The 22,456-nt window shown below is 35.0% G+C and overlaps 3 protein-coding genes across 5 annotated transcripts; 1 reads left to right on the top strand and 2 right to left on the bottom strand.

The window, feature by feature from the left end:
- The first annotated feature begins 2,380 nt into the window (after positions 1-2,380).
- On the top strand, positions 2,381-8,792 carry LOC112733668 (protein SUPPRESSOR OF PHYA-105 1). 2 transcript variants are annotated; one of them, XM_025782709.3, is made up of 8 exons: positions 2,381-2,624; positions 3,114-4,461; positions 4,617-4,774; positions 4,896-5,724; positions 6,242-6,388; positions 7,033-7,350; positions 7,424-7,483; positions 7,953-8,792. In XM_025782709.3, the coding sequence occupies exons 2-8, from the start codon at positions 3,160-3,162 to the stop codon at positions 8,145-8,147; spliced, it is 3,009 nt and encodes a 1,002-aa protein (XP_025638494.1). In that variant the 5' UTR covers positions 2,381-2,624; positions 3,114-3,159; the 3' UTR covers positions 8,148-8,792. The 2 variants fall into 2 exon arrangements, with proteins under 2 accessions (XP_025638494.1, XP_029146882.1); XM_029291049.2 differs by having other exon boundaries at positions 2,567-2,732.
- A 157-nt stretch (positions 8,793-8,949) lies between these two features.
- LOC112733677 (uncharacterized) lies at positions 8,950-13,244 on the bottom strand. Of its 2 annotated transcripts, XM_072213478.1 has the most exons (3): positions 12,923-13,244; positions 9,887-11,825; positions 8,950-9,409 (listed from the first exon to the last, which is right to left on the bottom strand). In XM_072213478.1, exons 2-3 carry the CDS (start codon positions 11,796-11,798, stop codon positions 9,273-9,275), a joined length of 2,049 nt encoding a protein of 682 aa, XP_072069579.1. In that variant the 5' UTR covers positions 11,799-11,825; positions 12,923-13,244; the 3' UTR covers positions 8,950-9,272. The 2 variants fall into 2 exon arrangements, with proteins under 2 accessions (XP_072069579.1, XP_029146884.1); XM_029291051.2 differs by lacking the exon at positions 12,923-13,244 and having other exon boundaries at positions 9,142-9,409; positions 9,887-11,905.
- Positions 13,245-15,210: 1,966 nt separating this feature from the next.
- LOC112733659 (formin-like protein 1) lies at positions 15,211-21,235 on the bottom strand. The gene is made up of 4 exons (XM_025782699.3): positions 18,674-21,235; positions 18,169-18,368; positions 16,886-17,130; positions 15,211-16,683 (listed from the first exon to the last, which is right to left on the bottom strand). The coding sequence occupies exons 1-4, from the start codon at positions 20,839-20,841 to the stop codon at positions 15,853-15,855; spliced, it is 3,444 nt and encodes a 1,147-aa protein (XP_025638484.1). The 5' UTR covers positions 20,842-21,235; the 3' UTR covers positions 15,211-15,852.
- Positions 21,236-22,456: the final 1,221 nt, after the last annotated feature.

The raw sequence follows: 22,456 nt of genomic DNA, 5'->3' as shown, positions 1-22,456 counted from the left end.
GTTAATTTTCATCTTTTGTACTAACTTGAAGTGGAAGGTAAATTGGCACTCCTCTTTGACTGAAGATATTGCTTTCTCCTCATCCTTGCTTGTCTAAATTGGATAGATTTAAATGTTTCAAATAATTGTGTTTCTACATTTTCAAAATAGGCATCAAAATCACCTTATGAATCAATTTACAATAAAATAAGAAAGGTGCAATAAAAATTATGTTAAACAAACCAAGCTGCATAATCATATGCTGGAGGCACATATCGTCTTGACAGGATTGCTCAACAGAACAAAACATGTTATAAGACTCTTTTTGTACTAACCTGAAGTAGAAGCTAAATTGGCACTCCTCTTTGATCGAAGATATTGCTTTCTCCTCATCCTTACTTGTCTAAATTGGATAGATCTAAATGTTTCAAATAATTGTGTCTCTACATTTTTAAAATAGGCATCAAAATCACCTTATGAATCAATTTACAATAAAATAAGAAATGTGCAATAAAAATTATGTTAAACAAACCAAGCTGCATAATCATATGTTGGAGGCACATCTTCTTGTCTTCCTTTCTTTGAGAGGATTGCTCTCCGCCTCTTCAATCCAGCAATTTTGGGTATTAACTCTTTTCGTCTGTCATTACCACTGCAAATCCTTCTACAACAAAGAGAATAAGACATGGTCAAAAATGATAATCCATTCCAAGTAACTGCACATGTGGAATAACAATTTGAAAAAGAGAAACACATAAATGTAAATTGTGGAAGCACATTAATTTTGGTTGTGACTGTTAGAGAGGACTGTTTAAAAAAGAGGAATACATAAACCTGTGCTACTTACAATGAGTTCACAATTAAAATGTTATTATTTATAACAAATAAATAGGACTATTGAAAATGATATTGAACAACAGAATGAGAAGAGTAAACGGAAAAGTTGAAAATCTCTAGGAAGATACCTGGGACAAATTTCCTACGTTGGCGCGCCGAATGGTGACGTTGGTCCAGAATCGAGCTCCAGCAGAAAAACCGCAACAGGAGGAATGGAGTTTGCCCTAGTTTCTGCAATTTATGCAATGCGGCTCCATCGGGGATGGACATTGCGATGGACAATTTGTTTCGAGGAAAAAACAATGGCTCATGGGACCGGAAGTGGATGGAGGAAATAAGATTTTGGTACGGAAGATGTGCCAAGAGGAAGAGGATTTCCAGAAGTATGAGAAAGGTAATATGCTCTTTGGTTTTCAGAACTTTTTGGAAAAAGTTAAGTTGTTGGTTTTGTTTTTTGTGTTTTTTTTATTTGAAATAAAAGTTGATTTGGCAAGATTTGAGTGGTGGATTTTAAAATTTTGCCAAGTAAGCGATAATACTGACATAGCATAAGTAGAAGAAGAGAAATAACTTAGAAGTAATGTGGGTAAACATATGTACCTACTTTTATATATTAAGAATAGATAGATACATTTAAGAATTTAAATGTTCATCTAAGTACTAAGTAAAACATTTGATGATAATAGTAATTTACATAGTATTGTATAAAATGGAATAACAACATAAATAAAGATAAGCTATTAATATATTCAAATTAAAATCTGAGTTTAAATGGTATACCTGGTCTTGAAAGATATGTTTCATTAATCAAAGCTAAACTATTTGTGATTGCAAGAGATAAATTAGTATTTCCAAAGAGTTATAGTCTAAATGGCATAATCTCTCCATACTCATTTAAGAGATCGCGAGTTTGAATTTCTCTATCTTTGGTAAATAAAAAAAAAGGAGATAAATTAATGTTTCCGGAGAGATAATTTATGTCACTATTAATGTTAATCCTCTTTTCGAAAAAATTATACTTTATCTTCTAAAGTAAAAATTCAAAAATTAGAAGATCAAAATTCAAATATTAGGGTTTTTTTTAATATATAATATAAACTAAAAAAATTTTAAAAAATAGAAAAATTAATGTAGATGATATTTTTATACACATATTCAAATCGCTAGATGCTACATCAAAACTATAAGAAATGCTTGTTGTAAAGATTCAAAATCTAGTCTCAATAATTGATAATCTAATGCAAATGAAACTAACACATCCAACTCAGCAAAGTAATGGAAATACCGAAATAGTAAATTTACTTCCTTAAGAAAGTGTCTATTTAGATTGTCATTATTATCGTTTAAAGATTCAGTTGATCTTTTCTAATATTGTGCCATCATATTTAGATAATTTTTGTGCTTTCAAATGGATGTTAGTTAGAACAAGCAAAAATTTCTTTAATTTACTTCTTTAATTGAAAAATGAAAATTGAAAGTAAACACCGAATATGATTTTATTCCTATGTATTTATCGGTGGCTATAAAACAAAATAAAAAACATCGTGGCTACACTTTTTGCCTCAGACGTGGACAGTGTTCTGAATACCAGTAATGAAAAAGCAAAAAACTTTATGAATAAAATTGTGTCCATAATAATTCTTCATAAATATCTCAAACTAACAACCCAACCCAATAGTTTTTCTTTCCTCTGAATTCATTCAAAAGCATTCATTGGTTTCATAATTTGTTGCTTGTCAGTGTTGTGGCCAAGAAGATATTTTTCCCTCAGCATCAATGAAAAACTCTTGGTTACTTAGTTAGCTGAGGTAACCAACTATCTTCCATTATCATTATTCATTCTATCCTCTCTTCTCTTCCAATGATTGTTACTATGCCTTCAAAGTTTCATTGCTACTTTATTGTGACAAAAAATGGTTGAAGATTTTTTATCTCTTTTCAATCCTACATGCATGCCAATCCAAACATGTTTCTTGGTTTTGTTGTAACTAAGCAAAACAACATTCACTTACATGTATTTGTGTCATCACATAAAAAGCAATGTTTTTTATGCACCCCATTTGCTTTTTTTGTGCAAATAATTGATCACTTCTATGTTAGAGGTTTTCTGTTATTTATTTTAAATTTTAGTGATCAAAATTCTTCTTATTGAGATGAAAAAGGAATGTTTTTTATGAACCTCATTTGCATTTTTTTTTTTGGGTTCAAATAATTCATCACTTTTATGTTGAGGTTTTATCATTTTTGTGAATTTGATTGATCTAATTTTTTTTTTCTTTTGAAAATTTGGTTTGAAGGAACTGCTGCATTTGGATTATTGCTTGGTGTTGAGTTTCAGAAGTCATGACTGCAAATGGTGGAACAGGAACTGAGGAACAACAACAACAACAACACAAGAGGAAGAAGGTGTTTGATTCTTTGCTCAAACCAAGTGTTCAAAAGTCACCAAGATTGTGCACAACTATTAGGGAAGGTTGGCCAGAAATCTTGCAAAATGAGTGTGTTATTGGTAATGATGATAACAACTTGAGTAGATGTGTTGCTTCTTTAGCTGGATCTGGACCTCCTAGTACTAGTTATTGTTCCATGACAGATTCTGCTCACATTGATGATGATTTAACTGTTAGAACTCATAATAAGAACCCTAATTTCTACCCTCAGAGGAATCAATTAGCTATTGAGTCTAGGTATAGTAACTTGAGTAGAGAAATTGTGCAACAAGATGAAGAGCAAATACCATTGAGACTAAGCAAAGGGGTTAAGGGAATTGAATCCGAATTTCGGGGCCTGAAATCATCACTGAGAGTTTCTGCAAATAGAAGCAATGTGGACAAGATCTTTACCTCAAGCAATGGCCTTTTTATTAATGGAACTACTCAGAATACTTCATCTGCATATAGTGTTTCTCATTTGATTGTGAAGCAAACCGTGAAGGGAAAGGGAGTTATTTGCAAGGACTTCGACGGAAGAATTGGTCCTGCCGGAGTAGTACTTATGAGGCAGGAGGAGGATGAGTCTCATCAATCTGATATGCCGAAACCAGATGCGACTGATAACATGCCTTCCCTGCAAGTAACTGTGAAGTCTGGCACAGGTTCCTCAAATGACGGGATGAACTTGAGAGAGTGGCTTAGGCCACAAGGTCATAAAATCGATAAATCAGGGAGGCTACAAATATTCAAGCAGATTCTGGAATTGGTTGATTTTGCACATTCCCAAGGTGTTGTCATGCTAAACTTAAGACCATCTTGTTTCACTCTATCACCTTCTTCGAGTAAAATCAAGTACATCGGTTCATCTGGCCAACAGGAGTTGCATAAATTATTGACTTGCAATGTGAACAAAAAAATGCCTCTAGAACAGGATGCCGGTGCGAGCCAAATCTTGAGAATGAAGCAGCAAAATTCCTATGAAGAGACAAGATCTCTTCGGCAGCATCATCATTTCACTTCCATTCATGGATGTAGGACTACAATGGCGAATCAAATCGGATCTACCGTAAATGAGTCCACCAAATTAGAAGAGAAGAAATGTATGTCTTTGACGCAATTAGAAGAGAAATGGTATACTAGTCCAGAAGAGCTAGATGGTGGGGTTTGCACATTTTCTTCAAATATTTATAGCCTTGGAATTCTTCTATTTGAGGTAAAGAAAAAGTTTTTACTTATTTCATTTTCCTCAATATGTTAACTTTGATGATATGTGATTTTTTTATCAATCAAAGATAAGATGTTGCTTGCAAGTAAAGATTTATCTACTAAAAATATCATACTTAACTTTTAAGTGAACATTTGTATCAGTTGCTGTGCAATATTGAGTCATGGGAGTTGCATTCAGCCGTGATGTCAGATCTATGTCATAGAATCTTACCACCAAGATTTCTATCAGAAAATCCAAAGGAAGCTGGCTTTTGTCTTTGGCATCTTCATCCTGATCCGTCTTCTCGCCCCAATACCAGGTAACAGAAAAAGGGATGATGCTCTTCTTATCTTTTGGTTATTCTTTTTCAACTTCAGGAGATGCATTGTAATGACTTCGTATAATGTTTTAAATTGTAATTATCCTTCTATGTTTAACAGGATGATTTTAGAGTCTCAGTTTATAGCCGAATCAGAGAAATCAAATTCTGCAGATGATGTTCTGCCGGTTGGAGTATCAGATGATGATGAAGCTGAAACACAGCAATTACTACATTTTCTAGTCTCACTTCAAGAAGAAAAGAAAAAACAGGAATCAAAGTTGGTGGAAGAGCTAAGTTGGTTGGATGAAGACATTAAGTTGGTAGAAAGAAGTAATTCACACGAGACAGATTCGATGTTTCCTTTGAAACAAGTGAACTATCCTGAATTGATAGGAAGCAGTTATCATTTTCCAGAACATGCCATTTCAAGTACTAATGAGGCAAGATTCTTAAGTAACATAAATCAGCTAGAGAGTTCTTATTTTTCAATGAGATGCCAAATGCTACTCAAAGAGGCTTCAACCATCGCAAACTATGATAAAGATGTGATTGAAAGTAGAGACAGATTGCATCATACAGAGAATGTTACTAAGGAGCCCAATAGAATTCAGAGTTCTGCTGGTTCTTTAGGAACCTTCTTTGAAGGTTTATGCAAGTTTGCTCGTTACAGCAAGTTTGAAGAACGCGGCACATTGAGAAACCGAGATCTGCTTAGCTCTGCCAATGTGATATGTGCTTTGAGTTTTGACCGCGACGAGGATTACATCGCAGCAGCCGGAGTTTCAAAGAAGATCAAGGTTTTTGACTTGAGTAGTATTATGAGTGGTTCTGTTGACATCCAGTACCCTGTAGTCGAGATGTCGAATAAATCAAAGCTTAGCTGTGTGTGCTGGAACAGCTATATTAAAAATCATCTGGCTTCTACTGATTATGATGGTGTTGTTCAGGTGTGTGATCTTTGCAACATTGAAACTGTCATTGCTGAAAAATTAGAAATTGTTTTTGTCCTTTCTTGCCAACTAAGCAAAGTTTCTAAACCAAGTTGGTCCAAGTTAAAACCTTAAAGGGTGTGTTTGTTTCAACTTTCTTGGAGAAAGTAATTTTGCAGTTCAAATCTTCTATGTAACTGAAAAAACTAAAAACTGAATTTTCGAAGACATTGCTTATTTAAACATTGAGTGAAAAACAACCCTATACATTAATTGAATATTCAAACAAAAAAGTAGAACTAGCCAAGTAGCAGATAGTAATTAATTAAAAAAACAATAATAATAACATACAACTCTGAAGTTATTTATTTTTACAAATGAACTTGATTAAGAACTGAAGTAACCAAACCCAAAGAATTCATGAATTGTTTAACTCATTTTCACCCAGCAAAAGCTTTCATTGGTATTGGTGTTTGACTATATCTGAGGTTTTCTTGACATTAATAATAGTATTTTCATGTATGCATGAACTCAGATGTGGGATGCAGGCACTGGTCAGCCATTGTCTCAATACATGGAGCACCAAAAGAGAGCTTGGTCTGTTCATTTTTCTCTGTCAGATCCAAAAATGTTTGCTAGTGGAAGTGATGACTGCTCTGTCAAACTCTGGAATATCGGCGAGGCATGCTTTCTTTTGTTATTGATTTTATACCGAACAAGTGCATCATATTGTGTTTACAATAGCTTATTTTGATACCGAGATTAGTATCCCTGTGATGGTTAAAAAGTTGTGTTTTGTTATATTTCTTTAACAATTCTAAGTCTAAAACTTTGTTAGAGATATAATTATTCATGTGCATTCTCCTATCAGCTTAAGCTTTTGGGAGAAGTGATTTCATGACATGTATTAGAGCTTCTATGATCTAAGGGTCCAGAGTTCGATCCTCGTTGACCCCAAAATAAAAAATTTCGGCATAAGGCAAATAAAAAGAGAAAGAAGGCCTGTAAAAAATTCACGCAAACCCAAAAAGAGGCTATTGCGTGAAGGGGCGTGTTAGAGATATAACTATTCATATATCTTCTTCTATCAGCTTAAACTTTTGGGAGAAGTGGTTTCATGACAAACTTTATCGTATCTTATAATTGTAAACATTATCGTATTTGTCAATTCATATCATGGCTAGATCTCATAGGGTGTTCATGCTTCATAGGGAAAGAAAGAATGAATGAATGTAAAGGAACATAAATCGAAGATGCTTTTTGTACATGTTTGCCTCACATTGCAACAACATAATAAAGTGTCTCAATGGTTTTTGTTCTTTGCAGAGAAACTCTGTAGGAACCATATGGAACCCTGCCAATGTATGCTGTGTACAGTTCTCCAGTTTCTCAACACACCTTTTGTTCTTTGGTTCAGCTGATTACAAGGTCTACGGCTATGATCTTCGCCACACTCGAGTCCCTTGGTGCACCTTAGGTGGTCATGGAAAAGCTGTTAGCTATGTAAAATCTGTAGATGCTGAAACAGTTGTTTCTGCTTCCACTGACAACTCTTTGAAGCTATGGGACCTGAAGAAAGCAAGTTCTTCTGGTTTGTCATCTGATGCTTGTGCCTTAACCTTCAAAGGTCATAGTAATGAAAAGGTTGGTTCCTTCACATTTTTTTATATATTGTCTTGTTCTAATTTTGGTGGTTGTTCATGTTCTTTTTGTTCAGAATTTTGTAGGTTTATCTGTTTCAGATGGATATATTGCATGCGGTTCGGAAACTAATGAGGTATAGTTTTTACTTTATGATAACCTCGACTTTATAACATGGTATATTATTTATCTGAGTCACTCGAATTGTGACCATAAGGTTGTATTTGGTAAGTATCTCAAGACAGAAAATACAAAGACGAGAGATATAGACAAGGCAAAAAAGTTGCGCCTCTAATTTTTTCTTGTCCCGGTCGTCCTTAGTCGAACTTTTTTTTTTCTGAACAAAAGCATTTGCCTATATATCCGTCTCCTTCTCCAAACAGATTTGTATTTTCTGTCTTAAAACAGTTACCAAACGGAACCTAATAGAATGGAGTTAGACATGGATTAATGTCACCTTACCATTGTTGCTGTAACCATTCATTATTACATGTTCTTATGTTCTAAAACATACAAGTTTTATACTATGTCTATATGGAAGATGCTTGAAGTTCATACTTCATAGGTTCTTTTTCTAATACCTTGTAAATGTTTATATGTTTCAGGTATATTGTTATCACAAGTCACTGCCATTGCCAATCACTTCTCATAAATTCGAATCTATCGATCCGGTTTCTGGTCATTCGACTAGTGATGACAATAATGGACAGTTTGTTTCTAGTGTCTGCTGGAAAAAGAAGTCTAATATGCTTGTTGCCGCCAATTCGATCGGAATTGTGAAACTGCTACAGATGGTTTGACAGTGGGAAAGTATACATTGGTTAACAATGAAATCGGAAAAGCAGTTCGGTTTCAGCATTCGCAATATTTCGGATTAAACTTTATTCTTCAATTATTAACAAGGGAGTAAAGCTTGAATGGGATCTCTGAGTTTGTCCAATGGCATTGACTCAAAGAAGCTATTTCTTGATGAACAAGAAATTTATGAAGCATGTCCAAAATATATGATTTTTGAATTGAAGAATCAGTGAAGTTGGAGCCTTGTAACTCTCTTAGAAGATTCACTTGACTACTATGTTTTCTTTGATTTGTCGCGGCTCTCAAATCGACAAGGTAGCTGCACCAGACTTGAAGATTGTTGTCCTTCAAAATTCATTGAATTTGCTCCTTCCCCCAAGTTTCTCCATGGATGGGTGGAGACTGCAGTCTGTTAAGGAAGTGAGGAAAATATATTACTGAAATTGCAGATTTGGATGCACCCCAGATATTATTCACTAATTTCCATGACTTTCCAAATGAAATTGTAATTTATCAAAAGAATACCATATATGCTTTTGAATTACTTGCAAAGAAAGCTAACTGTAGTTGATACAGGGAAAAAATATATATTACTGTACACCATCATTCAAAATTATGCAGAAGTTGCATGCTTTTCACCTTTTTCACCCCTATGACTCAAAATTCTTGTTCATTTCTGTCTCTTTCTATATTACATAACTATTATATTTTGTTCGATATATAACTATTCATATACTTCTATCTAACAATTTAAGTTTTTGGAATATGTATTTTTATGATATGATAGAAGAACTTCTATGATTAAAAGGTCTAAAATTTTGAGATAAGTGGTTTCATTACACACTTGAAAAGTCGTCGTTGTTCGATTGTGAAGAATATTTTTAGGGCGGACGAAGAATTTTTAGTGTATACAAGGCTTGCTGCTCTTATATCCCTACTTACAAACGACATCATTTTTTAGGAATACCTTAATTTGAAATATCTTAAGCTAACTATGTAAGAATCAATCCTTCCTTTGCAAATTGAGAGAATCATCTTGGAATTTATAGTTGATCAAGGAGTCCGCATAGGGCCTGAAGAAAGACTTAAAGTGTGTCTGAATTCTGATGATGATATGCTGTGAAGATCTAAGAGAGCTCGGAATCCGAGACATGACCCGAAGCTGTTCTTCTTGTTCTTGAATTCGATGTTTGCTGGTCCGAACTAGTCCTCTTCGGCCGCCCAAAAGACGACATCTGCGGAGGCCTTGCTGATCTTGGTGTAACTGCATTGAAGAGCACAAGAACATGTAAATCATTCAAGTACTTATCTTCACATACCTTTAATTTTTAGATCAGTATTAGTTATCCATGCATACAATGATAAAAAAAATTTAGATACTGCATTAGCTTATTATGTCTATGGGTTCATTCAATGTTGATCATCATATAATAAAATTTTGTAAAATGAGGACATGTTTTATGGTGAAGTAGTGGAAGTTCATGGAAGTAATTTTGAACTTGTCAAGTTCCATGTGATGCCATTGGTTGTTTTGACTTGAAAACATGATAGATTTTTAGGTTAACTTTATAACCAACATAATAATCATTTCATTTTTTTTCATTAACCAAAGATGGCAGCATGGATTGCACCCTAGAATTATGAAATAGTAGCACAAAATGGAGAATCATTAATTGGTTTTGTTGAACAATTTCATGGATAGTAATTAACATGGAGTAAGAAACAAAGTTTGAAGGTAAACCTTGTTGTTTTATTGGCTTATTAAAATCTAATGATTTCCTTGCTAGTGAATGCTTCTTGGTACTCATGCTTTCATTTGCAGGGCAAATCTTCTTTTCATTTGTGGATGATATGAATGCCTCATCTCCAGAGGTAGCAAGATCATCGCCACACGCTGAAGCGTCGCTTCCAGATTCAGAGTTCTCTTTAGAGTATGTACCTGTTTTCTCTCGTTCTGCAACTCGATAAGAAAACATTTGAAAAGGAATTTGTGATATCGATGTAGATTCAGAATTCCCCCAAGTAGGAAACTTCTTCAAAAGTGCAGTCTCTATGTCACAGTAATCTACAGCCGGCGTTGGCGCCAGTGCCTCTAATTGAGTGATATGACTATGATTCATGGCAAGAAACCGTTTTATGTACCGGAGAATTCTACAGATGGAAGAGAAGCTCGGACGCTGATTCAGGTCTGTATGCCAACATTTCTTTGTCAAGTTGATGACATATTTCGGCGAATTTAGCGAGAAAAGTGGCCTCTCCCCTGCCCTTATGTTCCTACTCATCTTCTCTCCTTGTAGATGACTATCTTCAAAAGGGACTTTACCTGTTAGAAGTTCAAAGCAAACCATTCCGAAGCTATAAACATCAGATTTCTCTGAATACTTGCATTGCAAGGCACCCCCGGAATTTTCTTGCTCTTCAAGTACTTCTGGAGCATACCAGATGAATGGTGAAGTTCCATTCTGATTTTGATTTGTACCCCCTTTCTGGTTTGATTCCATGGCCGAAGATAGGCCAAAACCAGTTACCTTGGCATGCAAGTAATCATCAGGCAAGTTACCTCTTGGCTTAACAAGAATGTTTGAAGGATTTAGCTCTCCATGATAAATTTTCTTTGAATGCAGGTATTCCATTCCTCGCGCAATCTGAAGCATAAGATCGATCGCGACATGGAGTAAGAACGGTTTCTGCTTCTTGGGGCCATGGATCTCCTTGATGTAAGTGCTTAATGTTTTGCTCATAACTTCCATAAGCAAGAAACATTCTTTCTTGTCATCATCAGTGAAACCACAAAGAACATCCATTATGTTTGGATGAGACAGAGACAAAACTTCTCTGATCTCTGGCTCCCAAGCTTCGATTTCTCCGGTATAATGCTTGATCACGAAGCTTTCGCCTAACCACGCAATTTCCTTGTCTTGTCCATTCCCCATCCTTCTCTTAACCTGGAAGTCCTTAGATCCAACCAAGGTTGAACTTGGAATAAGCTTCCCTTCCCATGATTCTTGCAAATTCTTCAAAATAAGTTCTATCAATCTTCTCTCTTGCTTTGTTGCTCCTGCCATCTTCTTCTCATGCATTTTCTGTTGAAGAAACCACCTGTCCTCCTTCCAAACCGTTTCGTATCGGCTGCAAAACTCGGGTGTAATTAAGTACTGTTTCCCAAATTTCCATTGAAAAAGGTTCATATCTCTAAACTCTGTTCTGAACTTATGAGAATTTATTAACTTCCTCTTATTCATGTCGTCCTGATCGATCCCTGAAGTTTCTCCGGCCAATTCGATAGCTTCAATCACAACTGGCATGCAACAAATCAAGTTATGTATATGCAACTCAACAGAGTCTGTGTTGTGACACAATATAATAGCCTTAGCCCACCAATCTTTTGTTTCCAAACAGTGCCTTACATATGATTCACCTTCTTTGAAGATCTTATGAATCTCTTTCAAAGGTTGTTCTAATCCTTTCCATTTCACATTCCTTTCTTCAAATTTGAGGTTCTGTTTGATCTCATCTGCAATAGTATCATATGCAAAGGTGAACACTTCAAGAAGAAGACAACACTGTCTTTGATTGATTTGAATATTCTCTTTGAATAACATCAAAGCCTTCAAACTCCCCAATGCCTTACCAATCTGTCTAAATTGTTCCATGACTCTCTTTTGATGTTAAAACAATCCCTGCAAAAGATAGAGGCTGCTCAGTGATGTAAATATAAGTCGAGTTAAGTGTTTGTTTGGATTGGTTTTTTTTTTAAGTATTTTTTTTAATTGGTGTTTGAAGTCAATTTTTAGAAAAGCACTCTTATTAAAAAAACTTCTTTTATTTTAAGCATGTATTAGTTTTTAATAAAGCAAAATTTTAAGAAGATTGTAATGAATTGTCTACTAAAAATAGGTACTTTTTCTATTACCTTTCCAATACAAAACTGTTTCTTCTAATTAAACAAAAAGTCTTTTTTAAAAGATGAAAAACAAAAATCAATCCAAACTTGGCCTAATCCTTTACTTGTCAAAACAATTTACACAATTTGTAGTCTTTTCATCAAACCACATGTAAAATTAAAAAAAAAAAGGGGGGACCAATTCATACTCTTTTTAGGAAATGTTAGGAGTCAATTTTCCTAATAATTTTAGGTTAGGTTAGGAATCAATTTGTTAGGGTTTTTTCTTTTGTTAAGAACTAATTTCATTGCCATAGAAATCAATGAATTTAAATGCTAACCAAATATGAATGGAGGTAACCAATCAAGAAACTAAAGCTAATTAGGAGGTTAAGACCAAGCTCCTCTTGATTCATAATATATGCTTATCAAATCACTTCCCATAAAAAAAAAAACAAAAAAAAAAAAAACAAAAAACAAAATTTCTCCCTTCAATGCAATGTGTGATTTCCTAATAGAACCAAAGGGGTCTATCTATCAAGATTTGAGTAGGTGTGTATAGTTCATGAAAAGTTTTTACATTTTTTAGGAATTTTATTTTGTAAAATAATTTCAATGTAAAATTTTTAGTATAAAATTCTTAAAAATGTAAAAACATTCTTCTAACCATGCGCCCTTCGGATGAACACGAAAAACATTAGTTTAAGTATCGAGTAGAGACCATATCAAAATCTAAATTAATGAAATAGATTTTGACATCGAATAAAACATTTAGATGTTCAAAAATGTTATCCGAATATAAATATTTTAATCATCCAAGATGAAAATCACAATATAAAATTTTGAAAGAATAATTATAATGAAGATTTTTCATCAATGAGTTTTGATGCTAACCAGATGCTAAGAAGGAGGTTGGGACCAGGATCCTTCCATTGTATGAAATATGCTTCTCAAATCACTTTCCATATGATTGAAAATATGAAGAACAATAATTCCTTCCTTCATGTCCAAATTCAATAAATTAAAGCAGGGTAAGTGAATAATAATCCTGGTTTTTCTATGCAATGTAGGTGATGCTACTAGCAATGGAATTTTCCAAGTGATGGATCAAATTAATTTCTTCAAAGGAATTAAAAAGTAAAAAAGAAAGAAACAAAACAAGAAAAAAGAAGAAAAAATGGAGTGTTAATTTTTATTTTGTAATATTAGGATTAGCAAGAACACATTTTCCGGGAAGGTGTGTGAATTTAGACACAAGATTTAGAAACTCTTTTTTTTCTTTTTTTTTTCTTTTTGAGGAAAATTGTGGTATGCAAACAGTGTTAAAGCTTAAGTTTGACCATATATCCATAAACATTCATTACAAATGGTTTCATGGAGCTTTTTAAAATTATGTTCCAAGACATATTTTTTCCCATTTTATTTACTTGTTAGATTTACAGATTTTTAAAAATTATTCTTCAAATTAATTTTCAGAATATAGTGCCAAAATTTGGAGAATAATTTGTAAAAAAATCTGTAAGTTTAATAGATAAATATAGTGGCAAAATCAGAAATAATAACATAATTTTAATTATTTTTTATAGCTCCATAAACAGGAATTGCTCCATAGAATAGATGGCCAACATTCATGTCATGTGTGTTAAACATTGTAATAAAATAATCAAACTTGTAATAGACGAATAATTAAATTTTTATGGTAACATAATTTTTTTAAAATGGCATAATATTAATATATTAATTGTCAAATTTTAAATTATAGTAAGTTAATAAGTAATTTCACAAATAGAAGAGTTCCTAGTATAAGTTATCCTAAATAAAATTTTTAAAACAATTAAAGAAAAAAGACTCTTCTTGTACTAATGGTATATGAAAGCAAGGCAAGTAAAAATGTGTAATTTTTTAAAAAATGATTATTCACATAAAAATATCTTTATATATGAAAATGATAGTTACAAACCGTTAATTAATTTAATTAAATTATTTAATATAATATATATCAATATTTTATTCATTATTTTCACAAAAAAAACTATTTTCATCTGAATATCTACCTCTTATGGACAAGGATCCACCATTGAAATTGACAACGAAGACCAATGTTTTGGCTTGAATATAAATATCCAACTAAGTACCTTGGATTCTTGTATGTGGTGGTGTTCACATGTGTGTTTTTCTACAAGGCACATGCTCATCATTTTCATATTCATGTCACACACTAAATAGATAAATGGATTCTTCTATGCTCTATGCTCTATGTTTTAGATTGATCCTTTTAACATTTTTTGTTTCAGATAAATTAGTTTTTACCAAAGAAAATTTGACTAATTAATTTTTAATTTTTAATATTAAGAGATTAATGATGTATTTGCAACTTTTTTTAAAGACTCCCTTATCCAAAATAAATATGATTAAAAATTGATTTCAGCTATGGTTAGCTATTTTGCCATTAATTCTCCTCATAGGCCATGCCATCACGTGCAACAAAAATGTACATAACATGCAAGATACCTTTTCTTCTAAATTATTAATAATAATAACAAATGAAAACTGCCACAAAATTACAAAATCTTTCCATCTTGAATTCTTGATAACATAGCTGGTCGGCCTTGTCACAATTCTAGAAAAATCTCATTTATTTGTTATTACATTAAAATAAAATAAAAGAGAGAGAGAGAAGGAAATTATATATTAAAAAAAATTGGTTACACTTGAGATGTGAAAATTGATTTCAAATAATCTTATATGATTTTATGCTTTTTATTTTTCAAGAAAAAACCTCCAAAAGATGCTTTCAATGTATAATAAGGTTTACTACCATTAATAAAATAAAATTATAATAATATCAAGAAAAAAATAATTATAATAAGATTTTACCTACAGCCACACAAAAGAAAGTTTAATTACTCTTTTGTATTTAACTTTGTTTTGCCAATAAAATTTATGGTATAAATATTTTTTAATTACAAATTTTTTTTTGTTCCTTTGGATAGCTTATTAGTTATTAGTGACACTTTGTTAAATCAGAAGAAAAAAAGACACACTTTTACTAAAGTGTCTTGGGTTAAAATTCAGCTTTACTAGCTCCAACCCATTTTTAGTAACATGGAGTAGGATGAGATCCAAGATCTGGAATTGACTAAAGCATTATATGGCAGCTTTGCAAATTAGAATCTTAATAATTGCAACAAAGTACTCTCTCTAATTGAATATTAAACTTTGTACACCAACCTTATAATATACATATATCTCAATCATATAAGGCAAGCTTATTTTTTCCCAAAAAGAAAATCCTCTACTCTTAATCATCTACATATATATATAATCTATCATATAATACTGAAAATCTTTTACATGGATTTATACAATTTAACAAAGGAAACAAAAAATATCACTTGGGCCAAAACCATACAAGCATCCCACCCAAGGCCAGTAGTCAAAATCACCTGTTTCCAGGTTGTTTTCTTGAAAGAAAAATGTTATATGTACATCTTATGGGGATATTGTGCCAACTCGTACATCATTCGCCGTCAAATGGGGTGATCTACGCCTCATCTGATGGCGAATGCATTGTACGTTGACACAAAATCGCATGCTATGTATGTACATATAACAAACCTCTTTTTGAGAAGTTTTCTAAGGGCATGTTTGCGAGTTGAGGTTTTGGAAAGGAAAGAATCGGAGGAAAGGGTTCGAAGAGTAGAACATATTTTGGTTTACGCTTCGAGCCCTTTCTACTATTCCTTTCCTTCCAAAATCCAAACTCGCAATTGCCGGCGAAATAAAGATGCGGCCGAAGATGTGACACTAACATAGTTTGAGGCTTAAGGTGATGAAGAACTATCATCATCTGAAGAACTATAGTTTCTCTTTCCATGTAAACCAGGAAGAGGTTGTGGAAGCATAGGGTTTAGAGGTTGTGGAAGCAAAGGGTTCACCGGTATCGGGAATCTATGATTAGAACTAACCATGGTTCTCTCATTAACCATACCAACTTCCCTACAAACCCTATCAAGAACATTCAAGAAGTCTCTTACCACCATGAAGATTCTAAATGGATGAGCTTCTTCCTTTGACAAGTTTCCATGGAAATACTCGGTGATTTCTTTCACAAGCGATATTGCAACACTCTCTTGTGCTTGAATCTTTAGTATCTCCTCCTCAGCCATTCTCATGAACTTGTTCATTGATTCTGTGAATTTGTGATTGCTTTCATCTGATCCTAATGTTTGGTTTAGTTTCACAACCTCGGCGATGTGTGCAATCCCTTTGGAGAGTTTAGCAACTTCGCTGCTTAGAACTTCGGAATCCATAGCAGCGGCTTTCTTCACATTTGCTAGCTCTGAGCTTAGGCTAGACACTACTTGTAGACCCAGCCTCCGGCATTTGGCGTCTTCGTTGGTGGTCGTGCTTGGAGTTTGGTTGGTGCCTGAGAGGCGAGCGCCTTCGGTTCTAATGATTTCTTGTACCACAAAGTGGAGTAAAGTGGTTTTACCGTCTGCGCCTTTGACATCAACCAGCTTGAGAAGCGTATCGAGCTTGAAGGCATGTGCATCGCCACGGTTTGTCCCCACATTCATGCGGTTACCGGTTTTAAGCACTGCCTCTAGAAGCTTCAAGAACATTCGGCTGTTTCGCAGCTCTTCACAGGCAACCTGCAAAAATATTAGTCGGAAATAAGCATAGAAACTACATATCATGACATGTAATTGAGGAAATCTAAATGCAAATGAACATAATTCATAGAATGATTTTGCTTTGCCGGCTTTAAACCTAGAAATATTTGCCATTAACCTGATGTAATGGCAAATATTTCTAGTTCTTAAGTAAATCAGTGGGGAAAAGGTGACTAGATACCTCGAGAGTTTGAAAAGATTTCCTAAGGTATTCCAATTCTGACTCAAAATTAGCAATGTAAAGCATTGCTTCCACCCGTTTAAACGCGAAAGGCACATCAAGCACTGCCTTCAAAAATTTCTCGGCAGGACCAAGCTTGGTTGGCGAGTCATCTTTATGTTCCTTCAATTTACGTTCTTCTTCCTTGCTTGGTGCCATTTTTAACAAGCTCTCGAGCAGTTCTGTTCCAAGTGTATCGGTTATACCTGCAGAGTTGCAAATTATTCAGCTATTGTCTATGTAAGATGCCAAGTAGCACTAGAGTATTTGCCATTCAGCACATTCTCATGAACAAGGGCAACAAGCCAAGTTCTAAAGGATGAAAAGAAGTGACTCAAAACCTCCATCGGTTAGTATGTATCATGTAATGATAGTTGTCAAATTGTGAATTGTTTTGTAAATCGTTTGACCAACTTTAGAATTGTGAACTGAATATCATTTATCATTACGAACGATAAATAGCAAATGTATATACCTAGATCATACAAAAATCGCATAAAATGTTGCAAAAACTACAATGCCCCCATGCAACATCCTTTTTAACCATCTTAGGCTGAGTAGGAGACTAGGAGCCATCTTAGGATCCAGTAATAGTGGGAAAAACACAATGGCAACAGAAACTGAAAGCAGGGACAGAACAATGAGAAAGTAAAGAGAGCATAGAAGTGGTTTGGGAAGAGGGAGTATGAAGTGGCAGAGAAGGGGGTTTGAAAAGACTAAATGTGAGAGCCATGAGAAGGGGTTCGAGAACACATGTTATGTTGCCTATGAATAGCTCGAACTGTAAGATTCGAATCGTTATCAGAATTGGACCAGTCCCAGCAATAGGTTCGAATCATGAAACGTATGGTTCGAACTTCTAACAACTATGCATGTAATAATCACAACTAATCATTTTAACATTTTTACTCGCATGCATATCTAGACATCACGTACACCAACTTTATATATAACCAAATCACAATATAAAAATGTTGCCAAATAAGGGGTAGACCAAGTTTTTTCCCTTTCTAAAACCCCTATTTGAACCTTGCAACATTAAACAGCAATTTATCAACTCCACATGTAGGCAAAAATCATGTACTAGGAATAGTAAAGAATTAATTCCAAATGATTATGAAGACAGATTTACATCACGCATGATTCTGTATATAACCACATCACCTAGTCGAGACATTCTTCAGCGACAATCAATAGTAATCGTTACCACAAAACTCGATGGATCTAAAGCCAAGAGGACATACCTTCTAACAATGCTTCACACACTTCTTCTATAGTCACGTTGAGCGCTCTTAGCAATATAGCAATATTTTGGGACTTCTTGGGATCTAACACCCTATCCTCCTGATGTGGAGGGGCAAGGACCGAGCGTGGAGTAGTGTCCTTGGGTTTGGGGTTTGGTGTGTTCACTACAAACAATGTCTCAATCATCTCCTCATTCAACCTGCAAGCCGAAAACCAATCCAATGATCAACTCAAGCACACTAATTGCAACATCAAACACATCAAAATCATCAAACCACTAACTACCATTTTCAAAGTAGTTCAAATCACTGATATCCATTAAAAGCAAATAAGCTAAGAGTCTTAGAATTTAGAAACACCAATTGCTACTAACTATCAAAAAGCTAAAAGACTAAACACCATGTTTCACAAATATGAATCCAAGTAGAAAATGTTATACAATAAAATGCATTAATTCGGAAATTTTATGAAAATCATTAGTCAATTGACAAAAAAATTCCTTACTTGAAGGAGCTGGACCTCAACTGATCCCACACCATCTCACGATCAGAACTTGCCCTCACTTTATCCCAATGCAAAGGCTTCAGCTTTGGCTTAGAAGCCTCTTCGGAATTCTCCTCAATCACCCCCAAACCCGAAGAAGAATTCGGCGGCAACTCGACCGGAGAAACCTTTGTATTTGGTGTCTGCAAGACAAAAGGCCTAGAAGGCGGTGTCAGCTCCGGTGGCCTAGAAATTGGTTGATCCACAGGCGTCGATGGAGAAGGCACTTCCCACTGCTTACGCTGTCGCGGCAGCATAGGCGGCAGGGGCGGTGGAGGAGGAGGTGGTGGCGGAGGCGGAGGAGGAGCTGAAACTCTGCCAGATGGATCAATAGGTGCCGAAATCACCGGAATCGCCGGAATCTCCCATTGTTTCCTCTGTGGAACCACAACGGAAGCTGCTGCTCCAAACACATTCTCCACTGATGAAAATTCGGCAATGGGTGGTGTCAACAGGTCAGGAATCTCCCAATGCTTCCTCTGTGGAGGGGCATGAGAAGAATTATTATCACCACCGTGATTCAATTCTCTCTCCGGTGATGACAACAGAGTTGGTGACAAAGGCACTGATGCAATTGGAGAATGCCTATACCGATCTGAAACATCAGAAATGGTTGGAGACTGATCTAACCCATGATTCTGATGCATCAAAGTTGTAACCTTATCCGGCGAAGGAAGCGAAAAAGTCGAAGATGACAACGCACTACTACTCTTTCCACTACCGTTAGAAGCATTGGATAGTCTCTGTGGCGAAAATGTTTCACTAACCTTTACTTTCTCCGGTGAAGAAGCTAAAGTTTGAGACTTTTCCGTTATCTTCGGTGACCCATCTGAGACTTTCGGGTGCAAACGATTCGGTGAGAGAGAAATCGGTGAAAGCGATGGTGACTGGTTAAGTTCTCTTTCTGGGGTTGTTGAATACGACGCCGTTTGAGTGTAGTTCGTGGTGTTGTGAGCTGGGGACAGTGAAGGTGAAAGGACACGTGGCGAAGAGAGATTGGAGGATGAGATTGAGCTTCTGCTTCTGCTTCTGTTATCTCCGGTTAGGGTTTGTTGTTGTTGTTGCTGTGTCGGTGGTGGAATGTGATTTTCCGGCGACTTCGGTTGGGATCTTCTGGGGCTGATACTCACTGGCGGAGAGAGGCTAATTGAGTGTGATCGGTCCGGCGAGTTCGAGGTGGAGGAAGAGTATGAGCCGGAGCTTGAATCGGAGCAGCTATGGCCGCCGGCGAGATTATCGACGCCTGCTACGGCGGAGAAAACTCGCCGGGAACCCGATCTTTCGCCCAATGACGAACCTCTTGGTGAGTAGAATTCTTCTTCTTCTTCATCCGCCGCCGTAGTTGTCGCCGTCGTGCCGGAATCTCGTTGCTGCATTCTTGAGCTCTGTCGTGCAAGTGGCGGAAGCGGTTGAAGCTCCGGCGAGTCCATTTTCCGAGGATTCAAGTTGGCGTCCCCTCCGCCGGAGCTGTTCCGACCATCACCGGTGCCGGCGGTGCGGTCATCGATGCCTCGGGAGTTCACAATGGTGCCAAGGTAGAGAAACTCGGAGCTGGTGGAGGAAGGGTTTCTGGTTTTCCGACCACCACCTCCGCCTCCGGGAGGCTCACGGGGGAAGAGGCGAATGCTGCTATCGGATCTGAGAGTCTTGTCATCAGCAGACTGGTTGCGCCTCCTCCTTCTACGGCAGTATACGGCAGCGGAGACGGCGGAGACAGCGGCGGCGAGTACAACGGCGGTTACAGCTCCGGCAATGAGTTTAGGGGAGGAGTGTTTGGAGTTTGAGGGGTGAGGGAGAATGAGAGAGGAGATGTTAGCAGGGAAAGAAGCAAAGGCGGAGGGAGATGGTGGCGGCGGCGGAGAAGGGTATATTGGGAAAAAGGGAGAATTTTGAGAAGTGGGTGTTGTTGAAAATGGGAACTTTGGGTTTGGAGAAGGTGGTGGTGATGGTGATGGTGAGGGTGGTGATGATGGTGGTGATGAGAGATTGGTGGGGGATGAGTTTTGTGGTTGTGGAAGAAGGGGTTGGTGGAGGATCCTCCTATGGTGGTAGTGGTGGAGTTGAGAGTAAGATAACTCCAAGGATAGGAGGAGGAAGAAGAAGGTGGTGGTGGTGGAAATGCACCACATTGTGGTGGTGGTTGCTGCTACTTCCTTCACTTGCTGCTTCTTCTTCTTCTTCAAACTCTTTTTTGTGTTTGAGTTCTGTTTAGGGAAGAGAGAGAGAGAGAGAGAGAGAGAAAGAATGGTAAGTGTGATTGTGTTGAGTGAGAAAAGAGAAGAGAAGGAAGAAAATGGAAAGTGAAGAGAGAGAGAGAGATTGAAAGAGTGAATAAGAAAAGTGGAGAGAGAAAGTGAAGATTTTGGAGAGTGTAAAAAATTTAGGTAGGTGTAGTGTGGTGCATCCAGCTAAGATTCTGCTTCTTCTCTTTTTGTGTTTTTTTTTTTTTTTCAATGTCCAAAGACTTACCAGTTTGCATGTTTTTTCCACACTTTCATTCAATTATTGGTTTTCTAATGGTCCTTTCAACTTGTGGAGTTATTTATTTTATAAGAATTTTGATGTGAATGATTAGTTTCTTGCATTTGATTTACCAAAGAATTTTTTGTGTCACTTAATTATATTTTAGGGTATAATAAATTGGTTCTCACCTTTGGCCTGTAATTTTATTTTGATCCTTAAAATTTAAAATATTTTATTTAAATACAAAATAGTATTAATTAGTTTAATGTAGTCTCATTATGAAGTTAAAGTTAAATAATTAACGGAATATCTTATATAATAGCAGTATAAGAACAAGATCGATAATATAAAAAATAAGTACAAACTTTAAAAGTATAAAATCAATCATAAATGCATCAATATATTTATTTATCATTTTTCTTACAATTTAAATGAAATTTTTTCTATAAAATTAAGGAGAATAATAAATAAATGTATTGATGTATCCACGGTTAATTTTGTACCTTTAGAACTTGTACTTATTCTCTAAATTATCGTCATTGTTCTTGTACTACTGTCATATAAGACATTTAGTTAATTATTTAACTTTGACCTTACGGTGGGATTAAATTGAAACTAAATAAAATTTTTTTGAATTCAAATAAAACACTTTAAACTTTAAAAACCAAAATAAAATTACACACAAATATAAGAGATCAATTTAATATTTTATCCTATATTTTAATATGTTAAAATACTTTTCTAACTATAATATGCAAATGCTGAAAATAACCACAAAATAATCACTTATAAAAAATATATATATACAACAAATATATAATGATTGAGTTTTTTTATCTCTATATAGTATTTTTATTGTAAAATAGATATATAATAATATAAAAATATTATATATATACTAAAATTAATCACTCATTTAATTACTATGTATTTATATATATATATATATATATATATATATATATATATATATATATTAATTTAAATATTTTTAATATATATTTTATGTGAATAATTAATTTAATAGATAAGTTCTTATTATAGAAATATATTACTATGATTATATACTAAAATTTTAGTATATTAATGTAAAATTGTTATATTAATCATCTTAACAAATAATAATGCTCTCGTTATCGAAACTTATTTTAATATGCTATCTATGTGAATGTGAAAAGGAGAATTTAATTTACAGCTCAAGCCACTTAAAACTAGCCATGGAAGAGTAATGAATGCTGCAAAAGCTGTGGTTTCAGGTTTAGCTAAGAAATTTCTATAGTT

The sequence above is a fragment of the Arachis hypogaea genome, chromosome 2 (assembly GCF_003086295.3).
Source record: "Arachis hypogaea cultivar Tifrunner chromosome 2, arahy.Tifrunner.gnm2.J5K5, whole genome shotgun sequence".
NCBI lineage: Eukaryota > Viridiplantae > Streptophyta > Magnoliopsida > Fabales > Fabaceae > Arachis > Arachis hypogaea.
Note: the sequence above shows the minus strand (reverse complement) of the source record. Positions and strands in the feature narration are given on the sequence as shown.

Bases quoted from the DNA above. Each gene is read 5' to 3' on its own strand.
- LOC112733677 (XM_072213478.1), bottom strand. From the start codon at position 11,798: ATGGAACAATTTAGACAGATTGGTAAGGCATTGGGGAGTTTGAAGGCT. The intron at 9,410-9,886 runs GTTTACCTTCAA...TCTTCAATGCAG, and splicing joins TAAGCCAATAAAACAACAAG to TTACACCAAGATCAGCAAGG.
- LOC112733659 (XM_025782699.3), bottom strand. From the start codon at position 20,841: ATGTGGTGCATTTCCACCACCACCACCTTCTTCTTCCTCCTCCTATCC. The intron at 18,369-18,673 runs GTAAGGAATTTT...TTCGGCTTGCAG, and splicing joins TTGAGGTCCAGCTCCTTCAA to GTTGAATGAGGAGATGATTG. The intron at 17,131-18,168 runs GTATGTCCTCTT...GCAACTCTGCAG, and splicing joins GTGTGAAGCATTGTTAGAAG to GTATAACCGATACACTTGGA.
- LOC112733668 (XM_025782709.3), top strand. From the start codon at position 3,160: ATGACTGCAAATGGTGGAACAGGAACTGAGGAACAACAACAACAACAA. The intron at 4,775-4,895 runs GTAACAGAAAAA...TATGTTTAACAG, and splicing joins TCTTCTCGCCCCAATACCAG to GATGATTTTAGAGTCTCAGT. The intron at 7,351-7,423 runs GTTGGTTCCTTC...CTTTTTGTTCAG, and splicing joins AAGGTCATAGTAATGAAAAG to AATTTTGTAGGTTTATCTGT.